Below are 18,920 nucleotides of genomic sequence, written 5' to 3'. Positions count from 1 at the left end.
TAATGTGCCACAGCGCCGTGAGTTCCCAAACTGGAGATAACAAGGATTCAAAGTACGCGCAGAACACTTACGGAGAGGAGAAGGTGAAAAACATCATCTTGTAGAAAGGTCAGAAGATCCTTCATTGATGGGCCGTTTAGACACAGCTAGGAGCCTGTCATCAGTTAAGATGACTGAAGACGAGCAGCACTGCTGTATAACCTTAAATCTGAGGACAAGCACAGAGGATGATTCATATAGTTCGTGACATGAATATACTGGCATCAAAATTGATATTATTGTTCTTACATTTTCCCATCTCACCAAGATTTAAATTTGGGATATAGGCTAAAACCGCGATCAGAAAATTGCGCGAAAAATACATGAAAAAGTGAATATATGTTTAATTTATCAAGCATCTAATACCAACGAAACTAAATTGAGTCCCTGACTTCCATATGCTATGCGGTAATTGTAGTAATTTGTAGGCACATATTAACCTATCTGATGATATTTAGTCATGCATTCAGAAAGCACGTTCCACTTGAATATAGAATATGGTTGTCGTGATTATCATATTGGAGAGTTTCATTCATTTTCAGTAATCCACACAGCGTTTTTTCCCTAGCGGAATATGACCATCTTGGATTAAGAAGTGTCTTCAGAATCTACAGTTATAATGGACATACGGATTAAAGAGCTCTTGGGAACGGCATCCGTATTTACCTGGGGAATTACTGCATGTTCACAAATTAGTTTCATCGAGCGAACCGTGTTCAGGTAAATTGAACAACATTAGGTGAGTTTGACTTAATGAACACAGGCGTGTTCTTCTGCAATGACAAGGGACACAAAGTAATATTAAGTCCACAATAATTTCCCATGACAACGAGGTCATCATCATAGATTACTTCCACATAATATATCACGTGTTTTCACATAATATGTTGATTTGATATTGCCTTTTTCTATGGACGTTTTACTCCGACTGAAACGGATCTTGGCAAGATACGTTCTCACCATTGAATTTTGTTTAAAAATAAGATGTAAAAAAGAGTGAATGTAAATGTCATTTTTCCTGCGTCTAAGTTCTAAGTTCTAGGATCAAATGGAGTACAACTCATGCTGGAATTCGTTTTCTAAACTTCTCGAGGACATATTGGACGGCTTCGGCACCAACAATTTAATTGTAGCCTTTCTCCTCTTATCAATGGAAATGAAAGTGAATTTTATTGTCATCTGTAGCTTTATAACGACTGACTTACATTGTACAAACCATTCAACTGAAAGACAAAATTCAAAAAGGCTGACCCCGGTGTATTCCGTAACACTGATAGGGTGGCGCCATGTCGAAGTCTACTGGGTGATATAATGCATTTGTGCTTCTGAGATCAATCAGTGAGTAATGCCACAGAGACGTGGGATTTATACTCAAAGTAGCTAAGAACGGTTTTATACTGTCGCAACTTTACTGAACCGAGCTTTTGCTCCATATGTTACATGAAATATATTTCATCGTCCAAACAAAACAAAACACCGTGACCAAATAATTCTACCATCATCTTTGCGCCACCTTAAATGGTTTTTGCTGCTAAATGAATGAATGAATGTTTGATGTTTAAAAGATAGTAAGGAATTGAGCTTAGATTTTGTGCACACAACCTTCTTTGCAAATCAACGTGTTTTTGAGATGATCGCTTTGTGTTTCGCTTGTCAGCCTAGATTGACACACACGTGTTTGACGCGTCGCGTGCGTCAGAGCCCGACATGCACGACTAGCTGTAATTGGTACCATGAGTCAACAGCCATTAGATTCGAACCAGGACTAACTGAACGTGCGAAAGGTCATTACATTAAAAGAACGTTACGGTTGCCCGTGGACATAAATCTCAAGACAGATTCAGGACAGGGCATGGAGGAACCTACTCTGAGTCGTGACGCACGAAAGCCCCTGTCACACTTGTGCGTATATACAAGTCCGCATAAGTGTGTATTAACATGTTTCTGCTGGTTTAGATAGAGTTAGCAGCCGAAGAAGGAATTTCTTAGGTTCGATCACTTGGCTGCACAGCAAAGTAGAAAACACCTTTGTCCCCGCAAACTTTAGTTAAACCAAAAAAATGTTAATGCGCAACTCACTCGCACTTGAATATACGCACAAGTGTGACAGGACTCACACTGCGACCTCGCTGCGATCTATGCTGGATTTGTGTTGTAAGGGCCCTGTCACACTTGTGCGTATACCCGGTACGTGTGAGTTGCGTATGAACAGAATTCAATATGCAGCCGTACGCGCAACAGTTGTGGAATTTTTCGACTATTTTGGAGAATGTGTGACTCACGTTTTATTATTCATATGTTAGATGCACCTCACACATACATCAAAATAATCGAAAAAATATTCATAAGTTAACTTGCGTATATGCGTAATTTCGTTCATACCCCAAACTATCATGCCTACTGGGCCGTATTGCGCGTATGCCGGCGTACATTAAACTTACGCAAATCGATCGAGATGCATGTGAGATGCGTATTGTGCGCACGGCGGCGTATGAAAAAATGTCGATGCGCAACTCACACGCAACGGCTATACGCACAAGTGTGACAGGGGCTTTACCCTCGATTTCATAATTGAATATCATGCAAAATGCAAAAATATGTGTAACTGAGAACACAACAAATCACACAAAGCGCAAAAGCGTTGAGCGCTCTGATCAATTTTAGGTCCCAGAGAGAGCGTGGCGAGGTCGCCGCCCTAGTGGATGGGGGTATAACAGACACGTACTGATGTGTGTACCTTTGTCTGTGTACATAAGTCATTACGTAGTCCAGCCTAGATATAGCTACCACCTGGGATTCTCCGACGGCTTTGATGAGAGGCGGAATGGACTTACGTCCGGCAGAATGGCACTTTCGCTTCGCACTTCTGGTCAGCAAATGTCCATTCACCTTCCTGTTATGTCACTTTCTTCTAGCAACAATTCATTTATGTGGCAGCATTTTGCACTCAGAAATATATTCCTCCACACAAGAACATAATGCAAGATGCTCTGTGGTATACCTCAAACCTCGATCTTAAATTCATCAAGCAATTGGGTAAATTCTCGAAAGAAATCGACTCTAAAGAGAACTCATTCATATGCATGATTTATTCTGTATTCCGTGATGTTCTTCCTGTAATTCTTAATTTTCATCGACGTAACATTACATGTACCTTGATCATATTCATAGATGGAAATAAGTCATTCCTGCATTTCAGTTATTTTTTGTATACCTACATAAGTATCACTTAAGAACCATTTCGCCTATTTGCGGTTCACCACCTGCTGTTTCAGATGTAATTTTTATATAAGGATCATTAAATGCAGATTGCCTTACCAATACTTCTCTTGAAATTCTAATTTTAGCTTGCTACCATGTGACCATATAAGGAAAATATGTAGTTTGTGGTCCCTTCAGCGTTGTAAATATAGCTCATGATATTTTGGACCTGTTGAGAAAGTAGGGTAGGTTTTAGGGCAAGGTTTATTAACTGATATGCTCGTTCTTTTGTCCGTTTGTTTAACGCTACATGTATAAAAAAATCTTAGAGCACTTTCCAACACACCATTCTAGTTATCATCGCATATATCACGTTCTGTGTTCCTTTTTGAAATACCCTGTATGATTGTCATCAATAATTGCAGTTGTTTACAGCCCAAGAAATCAGTACTTTACTGCTACTAATATTCATGATGAATATTAACTTGAAAAAGAAGAAATTTTCTTGACGCCAGCGTACGGATTAGTCATTAGTATTCAGGAGAGCCCAAATGCCCCTTTTAACTCCTGATAGTCAGCAAGGCTCCACAGTAGACATTATCTGCTGCAGGTGCTCGCGTTTTCATTTCCCGTCTCCTGTGTCGCCGAAAACTTCAGTCCCAATGAGATTAGCATGGAGTCATTATCCGTCCAGCTGCCTGTCTGGCTAGAAATGAGAGCAATGATTTGTCAGAAACCATCCCTGATGAGTGTTGGATAATGCCGCCGTACCTTATCTTCCTGTTGCTGGTTGGGCACTATCGTGTAGTAATTGTGAATAGACACTGAGGATAGTGAATAAATCTTCCCTGCCGTTGTTGTGCTGTTGTTTTGAGTAAACGGCGTGACAAGTGCGTCTACTCGTACCAGTTAGATATCAAATCGCGCTTTCTCGTCTGGCAATATCATTGCCAGGCACGAATTTATACTTCGTGACTCCTACTGGGGTAGGTGCTGTTACTGCGTAGCCTGGCTGTCACCACAGACGTCATAGACACGTGCGCCCGACAATGTCAGGGTTGTTTTAGTTATCACATACTGTACTAACATAGCACAGAGTTGAAGGTCAGGACAAACAATCAGCAGGTGACAGTTATGATTACCAGGCTCTGTTCCACGTAAGCCCCGGTCTGTACATACTGTTAACGACTGCAGTCGTCCCTTGGTAAGCCTTGGTTCTAACTTGATAACCCTGTCGGCTGGTGATCTGCCCTGGGGAAGACAACCATTTTTTTTTATACTTCGTAGGCAGGTCGACTCAGGATGGAGACCGGCAAAAGTCACCGCTCTTCGGTATTATCAACATATGTCCCTCCGTCTTGGGCGGCCAGTCTTAGCGGGATTCCACAGTGGAAAGTGAAGGTGAATCAATGCACTACTACTAACGATAGTATCTGTGTATCAACTACTTATCAGTAGTATCTGTTGTCATACCATTAAGGTCTGAAACTGTAGTTGAAATCTTTTCAGTCCAAAGGTCAAAAGTTTAACAGTGCTTGGTGTGTCATGATTGTAGCCGGATATACACTGCACTTACTTACTGTAGACTACCGTTACGTTACAATATTTCGTAGTTTATTACACAAAAATGTGTTCCATATTTGGAGGACGTAAACGCCGTTGCATGCAAAAGATATAGCCATGGGGGGGGGGGGTTGCTTGATCTTTTCTTGAATGTCCACTCGCCCATCGAATTTGCAGCGAAAGTGTGAAACTCGCACTGTTAACGCAATTCCCTCAGCTTGATAAATTAACTAGAGCTCAACGACCCCGACAGATGTTAGCCTTTTCGTGTGGCATATCATATATGCATAAACGTTTACATTAATTATGCAAACAAGGACCTAATTTGCATAAATTATGTCAGTTGATCATCTTCTCTACCAAAATAACACAAGTTGTCCAAAGTATTAAAGCCTTATCTCAGCAAAGAAAACCATTGTAGCATTATTAATTAGGAAAGTTTATAAATCCGCTGTATTCCATTATAGGACTCTCAAACACGTGACATGTGTAACTGAGAAAGAGAGTGATAGATAGATATTGATTATACAAAGGAATTCCTAATTTGCATAATTAATGGTAAAATACTATAACTCCATACCAAATGTCATGACAATACGTCAACCCCTTCTTCAGTTATTTTCTTTCAAATTTGAAACAAAATCACTTCCTGCAGTTTAAAAAACCGTTATATTAGGGGGAGCAAAACTACACGACTTACTCGCCCTCCCAAGAGCTATCTACCACTCAAAATCATACCATAGCATGACCATAACAGGAGATGTCAAACCCGGAATACCATAGCAAGCCACTAGGGGGCCCAAAATCTAATCATTTTGAGGTCTCAAGAATACCTACCCACATACCAAATATCAAGACAATCCATCCAGGCATGCTTCAGTTATCGTGTTCACACACACACACACACACACACACACACACACACACACACACACACACACACACACACACACACACACACACACACACACACACACACACACACACACTGGTATCTGGAATTAAAAACAGACCGAATGTGCCGTAGTCTGACTATATATGCAACATTTCCATTGCATATGGTTGGGGTTGTGCAGCTCCTACCCATGTCACTAGATGGCGTTGTTGCTTTGGGTTACTGTATTCAACGGCTAACCGAACGAAAAATGCAGCAGACAATGAAAGCTTAAATATTTCTTCCTTGCTTATCACACAGTTTCAATGATATTTGCAATTTACATACCTTTGTCTTTTAATGATGTCGACCTAAAAGTAAAAGATGCCTTCCGATTGATGCAGCTCGGTATGTGCAGTACCCCAATTCACCGCTGGGAGGTGCCTGGTTTACCAGACGATGTGGAACTCTTCATAAAAAGAGAAGATATGACAGGTTGTGCTTTGTCAGGTAACAAGGTAAGCAGTCTGGCTCTTTCCTTAGATATGAGATCACCGTACTCTGAAAATATAAAATGGCCGCATGTTATACGTTTGAAATTTTGTATTTCCACCTGTTTGAGTTGGAGGAAATGCTATAAAACACCCCGACCAATCGATCGCATTGAAACTCAGATTCGAATCAGCCATTTCCCGACAAATTCCTTTCTAAGTTGCGGTAACGACTAAATCTGACAAAATGAACTCGCCAGTGAGATGCTGGAAGGTGTCAGCTTTCCAGAGATGTTTTCAGGCTGGCAATTTTGGCACTTTGGAAGTAATAGAAAGTGACCGTGATTTAACGTTTAAAGAAAAGTAGTAGAAACTATTTTTTTGTATCGGGAAATGGCTGATACGAATCTGAGTTTTAATGCAATTCACGTGATTCGATTGGTCGGGGTGATAAAACCAACCAACCAACCAGTCAATCAATCAATCAATCAACCGGATTGATCGATCGATCGACAGATCGATAAATTGGTTAAGAAATCAATCACTATTTCAGACGGGATGACCTCCAATTTCGTTTACAGGTGTGCAAACTAGAGTTCCAACTGGCAGAAGCCATCCGCACTGGCTGCTCGGTTATCATAGGCTGTGGAAGCCGGGACTCCAACCAGTGCCGAAGTACTGCTGTGGCCGCCAGGCGGCTGGGTCTGGAATCACACTTTCTCATCAAGTCGGGAGACATGGCGAGTCAATCTTTGTATTGTGAAGCTTATTCCGTCAGTAGATGATAGGTAGAGGTAAATCCTTACGTGGAGGTGTTATACGTTTTTAATTAAAAATGATAGTTTCGACGGCCAGAAAAATGCAGTTTGCCCCCCCCCCCCCCCCCCATAGCTATATTGTAACTCACTGTATGATTTTTAATTATTGGCTTTTTCCTGCTTAAATGTAATATGGGTAACATTCGTGAGTCTCCGACCAGGGTCCCGAGTCTCTGGGCTGGCAAAGCAACATATTGCTACAAAGGCTGGTGGGGGCACATCTGTACATTGTTCATATCAGCGACTGGACGGAGAAAGCCGTCATAGCACGCATGGACAGACTGGCAGACGACATCAGGTATCATGTAGCATATCAGCTAGCAACTATATGAACGAATGAATAAATGAATAAATGAATGAACATCTGAATGAGTTCTTTTGTTCATTGTGAAAGAGAAACATACGTCATTGTAAAGATCGGCACTTATGTTGTATCATGAATCATGTACATGTACCAACCACATGCTTGCTCACGATTCATATTGCATTTTCAGGAAAAGGACAGGAAAGAAAGCTTACATAATCCCTCCGAGTGGCTATGACTTACCCGGTCTCTATGGGTACTTCTCTGTTTTTCAAGATCTGATTTCACAGGTCGGTTTGGATGCTTTCAACTAACACATCAATTTTGTTAGAAATATAAACAAGAACGTCAACCATCTATTAACATGCCTGTCGTGATATCATTACACCTTCATAAATCCTTGTTCATATCTTGGCTCAAAGGATAAGTGCACATACATACATAAATTCCGTCCATTGTTTTCCATTAGTTCACATCAACCTTCTCTTCTTCTTTTTAAGGGCCTTTTTGACAAGTACGATGATCTAGTCGGCCCCTCTGCTGCGGGAGCCATGTTTGCTGGGCTGGCGATCGCAAATCATCTGACAGGCGCCAAAATTAAGTACGTCATGGCTGTCATCTTGACCTGTAACCTGTTGTTCATTTTCAAGTGTTTGTTGAGTTAATGCCGGGTCCTTCTGACAGTTTGATTGTCACATTGTCATCACAGGTGTCACGGTATTCAAGTCACCTACCCTGAGGAAATTGAGCATCACAGACTACAACATGTTCTCACAGACGTTGGTCTGTCGGAAATACGATCTCACGACATCATCGACGTCATTTCCGGATATCAGCATGTCGACGTTGACGCTGATGATGTAGAGAAGGATTACGGTGCGTACGTTACCGCCTTGTTACTGCATCATATTGTGATATTCCAAGTGTTAACTCACTTTTAACGGCAAGCATAAAGTAAGTATGACTCAAACTACATAGAAACGACATGGAATGGACATATTTTTAAATTTCACAATCTTCCTGAATGCTGATGGTGTTTTTCTTCAATGTTATGTTATGTAGATGTTGTCGTAGACGTCGCTATGGCAACAGGTGTCATCTTGGACCCGCACTACGGTGCCAGGGCGGTCCGGGGGCTCCTGAACCAGTTGAACACTAACCGTCACAGGTTCAAGGGCAACAGGCTCTTATACATCCACACAGGTAATAAGCTGTGAGTCGGTCAACATATCTAAACGTTACTTGAGTCTAGAAATCTTAAAAAAGTAAATAACAACAATGTTAACGTTAACATTCAAGCAACAGAGACGGAGAGCAGTAATTAGCCTACTTAGGCAGCTTTAGTTCAACTCTTGGTATCGTCGTGGATTACTCAATTTGCAATAGTGCATATTTCGTAGTGAAATTCTCTGAATGATCTTTATATTTTTCCTTATACCAGGTGGCATTTTCTCCGTGTATGAGAAAAGGATGCAGGACTATCTTCAGAAGAAGCTGGGAACTGCGCAGGTTGTGGCGTGGGAGGACGGAAACAGCGTCCCATTCGTTACTGATGCATACTAGTCACATTTTAGAGTAGAGTAGAGTAGAGTAGAGTAGAGTAGAGTAGAGTAGAGTAGAGTAGAGTAGAGTAGAGTAGAGTAGAGTAGAGTAGAGTAGAGTAGAGTAGAGTAGTTTTTTATACATACACATGGCATAGAACAATCACTTCTCGATAAGTTCACTAAATTATTATTTCTTTATTTCAGGCTCTCACTGGCCCATATGACATAGGGACAAACATGAAAAACAAAGATTATATACAACATTTTGAGACAAACTAACAATATTATGGCTATGTGTAGAGGCGGCTCCATAGGTTGGTGAAAAATGAGTTCTTGAGTGGCACTGTTTACGCCATCTGGCGTCGAAGGTATCGGTATGATTACACACGAACATTTCACTTGCGCTGCAAGATCTTGGGAAACTCATAATTATACGGAAACAATTGTTGTAGGCAATTCGACATTTCGACAGAACACTCGAGCGAAAAGAATTCCATATCTGCGCCCCAAAGAGTTGGGAGCAGTGAGACGCGAATAGTGTTTTCTTAATAGTAGGTGAACAAAGGCAAAATTTTCGAATTATAGTATTTGCTCGACAATACAGGCCCCTTAGTTGGGCAAGGATACAGTCATCATCACTCAGTCTGTCATTAATAGCAATTCCAAGATATACAAATGATGTCACAAATCTCAGACACTCTCCATACAGTTTGATCGACGGGAGCGGATGTAAAAGTGGCAAACTAGCACTCGGGAAGTACATGCAGCATGTCTTGTTTACATTGAATAATACATCATTTTCTAAACCAAAGTCCTCACAAGTACTTACAAGTTTTTGCAGAGACTTAAGGCTAGGACATAACAAACACATGTCGTCAGCGTAAAAAAGATGGTTCACAAGACAGCCTCCTATATAGCAACCTACTTTAGTACAACTGAGTCTCGAGCTTAAATCATCTATATATGCATTGAATAGTAGCGGGGATAGCAGACTCCCTTGCCTTACCCCATTTGATACATAAAAGCAGGGAGACAAAACATTGTTCCATCTAATACACATTGTTTGGTTCTGGTACCAATAAACCAGAAACCTCACCAAATACACCGGGACCTTTCTGTCAAGGAGTTTTTTAAATAGGGTCCAATGGTTTACCCTATCAAAAGCCTTGGAGGCGTCTAAAAAACAAGCAAAAACTGGAGAGCCGAGACCCCGGTAGTACTCAATTGTCTGTTTTAAAGTAAATACACACATGTCAAGACCATGACCACGTTTGAAACCGAACTGATGAGCAGTGGTTTGAAGATATGGCTCTAGCCTGTTCAATAAAACAGCCTCCAGAACTTTGGATAATGCTGATGCAATTGCTATTGGTCTATAGTTATCACTATCAGAAATATTACCAGTTTTGTTTTTAACAACCGGAATGATGGTAGTATCTAACATACTTTTCGGAATGAAGTTATGGACAAGCGCGGCTGAAAACAATAGTGATAAGCATATGCTAAGCTTAGGCCCCGCATATTTAAGGTGTTCATTACTGATTTCGTCAGACCCTACCGCTTTTCCATTGGGTAAGTTTCTAATTATATCATATACTTCCACAGCAGAGATTTGCATCCCCGAATCAAATTCAAAAGGACAACCTGTCGACAAATTAGACATAACAGCAGGTCTATGTACTTCACTATTAACAGAGTTCAGCAGTTTATCAAAATGACTCCTCCACATGTCTGCGATCTGCTCAGCCCCAGAGCAACCATCTATAGTGTTAGGTAATACAGAATGAGAGGATTTAGTACTACGGAGCTTTTTCCAGAATTCTCTAGTATGGCCGGCATTGAAACTTTTCGCAGTCGAGTCGGCTCTTGCCCTGTTTTCCTCCTGTTTGCACTGTCTTAGGGCGTACTTAAACTTTGCCCTGGCTTTATTCACTTATTATAAATGATAAGTCACCGTGCCGTAACACTTCGAACGCCTCTTGCCATTGCCTGTGCCCACCCTTTACCAGTTTTCATTTAGAATATAGTTAACGTTACATGTATTTTCTTCGACAACGCTTAAGAGGAACGGGGACATTCTAATCGCGTACGTAACTGATTACCGTGTGGGGCCTGACATGGTCGTAAAATTGATTTATTTCAATGTTCGTCCGAATATGTCCAATAAAAGTGCGTTATTTGTTATATCAGTATTTAAGTAAGATGATAAAACGACTGGAATTTTTTATCAGCCTAGAATATAAACATTGTATGTCACCGTAGCTGGCACGCACGGCGTATGTTAGTCGACGTCAATGATTGGATCGATGCCTACACACGTATTGGTAAGCGCGAGCCGTCGTAGACTATATAACAATGTACTTATCTTAGTAGTATCATAATGATTCAAGAGTCTTCAACATGCACAACATTTCAGTCTTTTTGGGGGGGGGGGCTTTTTTATTTTATTTAACAAACGTCTAGATTATAAAAACACGAATATGAAACTTCAGTTCTTTATTTGCGATCATAGATGTAGTTTGAGAATGTAGACAGCTATTAAACAACTACTGTGGACAGCCCAAACTTGACAAAGCTTGGTGACATAGACTTAATTCTAGAACAGATCTAACTACCCACATTCGGGCATCACGCATACATACATTCTGTGGTTCTGGTACTCTCTGGGTAAGAGTATTTGACAGCACACGGGTCCTAATCATTGCCTACCTATGTGCCGTTTCTAGCCGGGGGAATGTTACCACAATACCGGGTCAACAGGTGCGCTTTCCCACACTCCCAGCACGCTTTGCGAAATCGACGTGGCACTTGCACTGCGCCTGCGCGGACCAGTGGTGTCCGTTTTCCCGTGAAACTTGCCGAGATGTGGCCGTCCGTCATGAAAACTCTCCTGTTCTCAGTCCTCTACCTCTCTTGCACTTCTGCGCTGTATTTCCACATCGGGGAGACAGAGAAGAAATGTTTTATAGAAGAAATTCCGGACGAGACCATGGTAGTAGGTGAGTGAGAGGGCGGAAACAGGTTTTGTCGGGGTGGGAGGGGGGCGGAGAAGCATGTTTTTCCTCGACAGAAACATGCAGACAACTTCGATTTTTTTAGGTCCTATATCTCGGTAGTTTTAGTGGAAGAGAGGTCGGAGGGTACGAAAAAAATCGTTATCTGTAAACATGAATTCATTTGAACACACAGTAGTTAACACATCCTTTGATATGTGTGAAATGTGTGCAAACAAACGTAACATGTCATCCATATGTTGACGTGTAAAGACTATTTATCCTGTAATTATGAATGTCTAACGTTACATAATTTCATGGGGCCAACATGGATATACAGATATATATATGCCAATGCCTTTTTGTACACTGTTCATTTTTATCATGTAGAATGGTTAACTAGTCTCAGGAGTTGGTGCTTTTCCAGATTAAAGGATCAGTAAAGTTCATCCTCTTTTTAGAGGTGACAGGATATTTACAACATACTCTAACAAAATTTGCACAAACATGCTAAAATTCTAGCTTATAACTCACAGGATTCAAGGCAAATTAAAGATAAGCAGACCAACCACTTGACAGGCTGTTCTTTATAAATAAGTATTATGACATGGCACCAGCTGGTAGTGGCAGTACTGTGGCACAGATGCAATGGGTTGTTAAGTTAGGCAAGCTGTGTTGTATTGTCAACGGATGTCAGATTGTTAGCTAAACTATGAATTTGTACAGATATCATAGATGTAAACAGTTATACTGAGTTATAATTGTTCTCATCGTAAAATGGTGTTGCTGTCCAAATTGAGGCAAGTGGATGGCCAAGTATTTTAGTGTGACAAGGTGACTTTATTCACTCAAAGTCAGAGTTAACAAATATTTGAATTGTAAGCAGTATGTAGGATAGAAACAAAGGTGTCAGCAGTCTGAGAATGTTCAGGGTGGTGCAAATATAGATGCCCATGTATGTTTTTACATGCAAATGCATTAATCCTTAACTGAAACTCATTCATTGCCATCATGTATGGCACTTGTATCTTCATTAAACATTTCCAACTGCAGTAAGTCAGTAAGTGACACAAATTTTACTTCATCACACCAGGAAAGTACAAAACACAGCTTTTTGACAAGACGATCAACGACTACCTTCCGTCCAGTCCGGGCGTGGGGATGCACGTGGAAGTCCGTGACCCAGACGACAAGGTCCTCCTGTCCAAGGCGTACAGTTCGGAGGGGCGATTCACCTTCACCTCACACACCCCAGGGGAACATGTCATCTGTCTGTACAGCAACTCCACCAAGTGGGGGCTGTTTGCTGGAGGGAAACTGGTAACTGCCTGGTTTAGTTAACTGTCTTGTTTTCTTAATCTGTATAGCTACATTGTAGTATAGCCACCCTTCTGCGTAACAGACCAACTACCGGGTAAAGTTTTAAAGGAGTATCGAGTATGACATACAAAGAAGATTATTGAAATATGATATTAGTACATGGCTGTTATTTCATGGGAGGATTCCATATTCTGACAAGGCCTTAATGTAGTGAAATGCAATTCTGTTTTGTTGTAAGGAAACAGGTGCATTCCTGCTGATCTCTTTATACTCTTCAGAAGTGAATTTGTTTGTTCTTAATAAGTCGGTTTCCTCATTTTTACAATCACCTAATGGTAATGTCTTCACTACAGATAATAGTATCCAACTGCACTCATTCTTAGTTCTGAACCATCAAGAAATCACTTCCCAGAACAGAACATGTTGTTTGACCTGCTGAACTGTTGTGTTTCCCAGAGGGTGCATCTGGACATCCAGGTGGGCGAACATGCCATTGACTACTCCCAGATCGCTGCCAAGGACAAGCTGACGGAGCTGCAGCTGCGAGTACGACAGCTGCTGGACCAGGTGGAACAGATCCAGAAGGAACAGAACTATCAAAGGGTAACTTATTTAGAATCTTACATCTTATGTTTGTCTCTTAGACATAGTATGGAAATGCAGTAAAATCATAAGGACAGGGTGTAAATTCTGTCATATTTTTCAGAGCTCTAAATACAGATGTGCATAATACTGTACTGTAAAATTTTAATGCACAGCACTTTGGAAGGATGTTGTAGGTCAAATTGAAGTAAGATTTTAGCTACCAGAAGTCTACCCGCTCCAACACTATTCTAGGTGTTGTGTGTGTAAAGGGACAAAATTATGTTAAGATTCTGTCCTTCCCCTTCAGTAAAGGCTAACACCTTTGTCTAGTCAGCATAATTGAACTTAATCTTATTTCAGCATATTTGATAATGTAGTATAAACTTTTATGAATGATGTTGTTTTAGCCTGATTATATGATATCTCGCTTATACTTTATAGTTTGTGTTACACAGACTAATGTTGATTGATCACATTTTGTTTCATTCCAGTATCGTGAGGAGCGTTTCCGCCTGACCAGCGAGAGTACAAATCAGCGAGTGCTGTGGTGGTCCATCGCTCAGACCATCATCCTTCTGGTCACTGGCTTCTGGCAGATGAGGCATCTCAAGAGCTTCTTTGAGGCCAAGAAACTTGTATAACACAAATTTGCCCCAAACTAGCTGCTTTAGTCTGCTTAAAACATGCAAAAAAAGGTCATTTTGTTCACGTGTAACCAGCTGCACCTGTCTTATAAATTTGCACTACTTCTTTCTAGATTGCACTGTCATTATTTTAGACAATACTGTGTCATGGTCCATGTTGGGTGGACTAACTATGCTTCCTTATTGGTTAGAACTAATTCTTTTCCTGACTGTGTTTTTTTTTCAATTGGTCATTTGGAATCCACTGTATAGTAGTATGTTTTTAGTGGAGAAAAGAAAATATTATGAAGAATATTGGTGTTTATAGTTTGTGCTTGTTGTCCATGCTGGGTGACAGGAAGTAAAAACAGTGCTGAAGATATGCATTTTGAATGATGCCTTCTTTGTTATCACTTGTAGATAAATGGTAAGTGTAGAAAGATATGACTGTTAGGGTGAGCTATGGATGTAGGGACTATGTTGTGGTGAAAGGAAATGATATATCGTTAGATGTTGTATGATGATATAGCTTTGCAGCCAGATATACTCTGAAGTATTGACAGCAATGAGTAAGTACATACTGAAGGTTCTTTTTTCTCCAAGGTTGTCTTTAGTTGAAGCAAATTTGACTTTAGTTGAAGGAAAGTTTCTTGAGTTGTAGTTTTCTTCCAATGACAGCTACATTAAAGAATTCTTGATGTGGTGCAATGTTGGGTTTTGTTTCACGATACCAGACGAAAAAGGGCTGTTATATGAAATACTTGTGTTCCAGCACAGGGAGTTTATCTGGACCTTGTAGGAGTGCCATTGTGCCAGGCTTGGTAAAAAGCTCAACAGTGCAGACTTAAAAAGTTGAAAATCTTGCGGCTGATGAAATACCATGCAATCTTCAGCACAATATTACCCGTGTAATTGAATGATGTTTTCACTGTTGATACATGAATAATGGGTTCACAGTCTTGTTGACACTTTCAGTGATGTCAGGGGGTAAGACTTCAAAGTACATGATGTAAGTCCTAGCTGCATTATATAAAGTATGTCATATTCATAAGCAGTTTGGTGCAGTTTCTGTTCCTTGCTGTTAGGAAATGATATCTACGTAGGAACTAGACCTGGAACTTTTTAATGTAGTACACAGCGTGGTAGACTGTTATTTATTAGTAAGGTGTATTTGTCAGAAGCAGACAGAAAACATTGTTGTATGTTCTAAAACTACATTTGAATATTGGATATTATTGTAATTGTTTTTGATAGTGTGGTGAATGGAATGACAATGTTTATATGGAATTGATTGTGTTTTATCCTAATTCATCACCAAAAGGTGTATCAAATTTCCCATTGTCTCCCTCCCCTGGCTATAGAGATGCACGACATGTAAGCTAAGTGTTTTGATTCTGTGTGCCAGTGTTTTCGGTGTGTATGTGTTTGGTTGGTGTGTGCCCTTACTTATTTGATTGCACTGCCAGTAGAGCGACAGGAAGTGATTGGGAATATGAGTGCAAAGGTCAGACTTAGAGTGGCAGGAAGTACAGGTCAAGGGTGGTAGAACTGGAACTAGTGCTTGCATATTCTCCGAACCACAAAGATGTTACCTTGTGTGGCACGCAATAATGCCTTAAAGTGAAACATAATCACAGGAAGATTACAACACAATGGGATCATCAGCCATGGGTTTTATTTCTCGATGCCTCTATACCATGCCCTGACACAGACGTATTAGTCTATGTCCGTAGAGATGAGAACTGAAGTACCTACGTGGTCGTCAGAAACATGTTCTCTGGTACAAGTAGACATCCTCTGATTGGCCGTTTTGTAATTCTGCAATGACATATCTTCATTATGATTTCCACATGTCCGAATGATTTTTATATCTGAATGACGTCACTTCAACATTAGTTTGTCTTGACTAGTTGACGCTTGTGCCTGTCACTTGTTTCTGTTTGTAATCTCTAGGTATTTGTTATACAAAATGTAGTTCAGATAACACGGGATTTGCTAAGTTCGAAGATAACACTGGAAGTTTTGTCTTGCAACTACCTTTTACAAGCGTTAAGCGCACCTTTTAGAAGGACAGGGACAGACGTCACGACTTTATCCCTTAAGTGAAATCAATCCCCCCTGTGATTTTGCTCATGATAATAATGTGATTATCTGCGTTATTGATATCACACACTGCTGTTAGAGAAATGAAAGTATTCTTTGATCCCGTGATATGCAGAATTGGTGGTGGATAGGTTTGCTCCACCCGTAGTCATAATCTCAATGTTGTCATAACGAAAACTAGATGTCCATAGACTCTGGGGTGTTTTGACTGTCCGTTGGCGTTGTGCACGTGGAAGCCAGGTTTGTGGTCAGTTCCTGTAATGGTTTGGTCCGGTCAGTCCGTCCGGTCAGCTCAGCCGGAGGTACAGGTACCGATCCTGTCACCGTCGGCCGGGACCTTGCACGTGAGGCTCGGGTCACATGGGCATCGCCAGAAACGTCTGTAAGAACAAACAAAAACCAACATCAGTACAAAATGGATATGATAACAGAAAACGTGTTGTACAATATATAGGTAATGTTATGTGTTGAAAGAGGTTAGGACTTTTATAAATGATGTAATCTATATCTCTGTTATATTTCATCGACCCTTACCTTTTCCCTTATGACCTCAATGAAAAGCGGCCTGCATGTCGATTTGAGCTTCTCATGAATAAACAAAGGTAGCAAAAACACAATTATTTTTGAACAGCTCAGATTACTCGGGGAATAGCCATGCGTGTGTGAGTCTCACCTGGCACCCTCGAAGGGATAGGGCAGGACGTTACTGGAGATGTGGCAGGCCTCGCCCTCCTCGCCCATCCGTTTGCAGACGGTCGGGGCGTCCCCCATGTTCCACAGGGCGCAGCACCAGCCCTCCCCCCGAGCCTCGATACACTGCTCGTCAGACTCACATATCTAGATAATACAACAGAAATAAAACAATCTTGACTTTTTCGTATGTTACAGTCTTTAAGTCTTATATGTAAGGAGTTGACGATATCGCTAGCAGGTTTCGGATATCCAGAGTTTTTCCTCATCTCGTTGAAGATGGTTGACCTGAATGCAGCTGTGAACAAGTATCTGTTGATGCTCCACTTTCCATTAACTACATATGTTACATGTATTTAAGTCTGATAATGGAAACACTGCAAATATAGATATTTTCCTCATTAGCTATGCAAATTAAGTCACAATTAGCATAATTTGCACTTCTTTATGTATATCTCTGTCTAAGCTACCTGCATACTAAGTATCATATTGACAGTCCTATAATTTTCCAATTACATGAGATATGGTGTTTTGCATTACTAGTAATTATGCAAATTAGGAATTTATTTGCATAATTGGTATCTGTTGATGATCCACTTTCCATAAACTACATACGTTACATGTATTTGAGTCTGATAATGGAAAACACTGCAAATATAGATTTACCTCATTAGTTATGCAAATTAAGTCCTAATTAACATAATTAACACTTCATTGTGTACATCTCTGTCTACGCTACTTGTATACTAAATATCATGGAAATCCATCGTTCCATTGTTCAGTTATTCTCCTTAGAAGATTTTCACGAGAACGCCCCTGCAGTTCCAGAGCAAGCTGCTAGGGGGCCCAAACCCACACCACGTCTTCATTACACCACAAGCTATCTGCCACCAAAAGATCAAGACCATAGCACGTCCAGGTCAAGAGATACAAAAATGGAATTTCTGCTGCAGTACCAAGGTCACATACCAGGGGGCCCAAAATTGACCTTGAATTTCGGCTTCACAACACCTACCCACATACTAAATATCATTGTAATCCATCAAGAGGTTCTTGAGTTATGCTAACTAGAGTGGTGCGGAAACACAAACAAACAAACAAACAGACACACAGACACACAGACACACAGACACACCCAAAACTATATCTCCATTTTTCATGGAGATAATAATTAGAGATCCGGACCCAGCATGTACTTAATACCTGGACGCGATATCTGAACAGCGGTATATAAAAATGGACCTCCTCGCCCTCTTTGCTTAACTGTATCAGCTTTCTCGCGCACCTCCTTTGTGAGTGCTTGATTGTTGTTTGTTTTTTATTCCAACATGTTATCCCTATTTCTATGCAGCAATTCGTGCCTATGTCTGCATGGGTTCTCCAGACATCGTACTACGTTGTGGAATACAACAAGCGGGACAACGTTGAGCGCGTCCGTCACCAGTACCACACCAACGTCCGTATGAAATAAGTTGTCACATTGACAAGGTACACTAAGCTTTTCAGTGAGTCCCATGGCGCCATCGGATAGCCCCGCAGGGGTACATATTAATCTATACTAATCATAGCAGTGGGTGCATCCATGGCTTTACTTTTCCATTACACGCTGTAGGATCTATGTTAAGTTTCACAATGACGATAGGGTACGTATCCATTACACACAGACGTTTCCATATACGTGTATACATAAAAGGCTGTGCACCTGAGGTGCTCATGTTCGACTGAAGGTTAATACCCAAACGGAGGGGCTCAAACTTTAAATTGCACGGAGG

At 40.8% G+C, this 18,920-nt stretch overlaps 2 protein-coding genes and 1 long non-coding RNA gene across 4 annotated transcripts; 2 read left to right on the top strand and 1 right to left on the bottom strand.

The window, feature by feature from the left end:
* Window positions 1-4,502: 4,502 nt before the first annotated feature.
* On the top strand, window positions 4,503-8,946 carry LOC136429312 (uncharacterized). Of its 2 annotated transcripts, XM_066419168.1 has the most exons (9): window positions 4,512-4,641; window positions 6,082-6,195; window positions 6,750-6,908; window positions 7,148-7,284; window positions 7,481-7,580; window positions 7,791-7,891; window positions 8,000-8,166; window positions 8,353-8,493; window positions 8,732-8,940. In XM_066419168.1, the coding sequence occupies exons 1-9, from the start codon at window positions 4,543-4,545 to the stop codon at window positions 8,851-8,853; spliced, it is 1,140 nt and encodes a 379-aa protein (XP_066275265.1). In that variant the 5' UTR covers window positions 4,512-4,542; the 3' UTR covers window positions 8,854-8,940. The 2 variants fall into 2 exon arrangements, with proteins under 2 accessions (XP_066275266.1, XP_066275265.1); XM_066419169.1 differs by lacking the exon at window positions 8,353-8,493 and having other exon boundaries at window positions 4,503-4,641; window positions 8,732-8,946.
* A 2,698-nt stretch (window positions 8,947-11,644) lies between these two features.
* Window positions 11,645-15,642, top strand: LOC136430937 (transmembrane emp24 domain-containing protein 4-like). Its single transcript, XM_066422033.1, has 4 exons — window positions 11,645-11,833; window positions 12,921-13,147; window positions 13,604-13,750; window positions 14,224-15,642. Exons 1-4 carry the CDS (start codon window positions 11,698-11,700, stop codon window positions 14,371-14,373), a joined length of 660 nt encoding a protein of 219 aa, XP_066278130.1. The 5' UTR covers window positions 11,645-11,697; the 3' UTR covers window positions 14,374-15,642.
* Window positions 15,643-16,013: 371 nt separating this feature from the next.
* LOC136430938 (uncharacterized) lies at window positions 16,014-17,675 on the bottom strand. The gene is made up of 2 exons (XR_010754956.1): window positions 17,132-17,675; window positions 16,014-16,838 (listed from the first exon to the last, which is right to left on the bottom strand). It is a non-coding gene; the product is annotated as an uncharacterized lncRNA (long non-coding RNA).
* Between the last annotated feature and the right edge of the window lie 1,245 nt (window positions 17,676-18,920).

The sequence above is a fragment of the Branchiostoma lanceolatum genome, chromosome 3 (genome assembly GCF_035083965.1).
Source record: "Branchiostoma lanceolatum isolate klBraLanc5 chromosome 3, klBraLanc5.hap2, whole genome shotgun sequence".
Lineage (NCBI taxonomy): Eukaryota > Metazoa > Chordata > Leptocardii > Amphioxiformes > Branchiostomatidae > Branchiostoma > Branchiostoma lanceolatum.
This window is presented reverse-complemented; position numbering and strand designations above follow the sequence as displayed.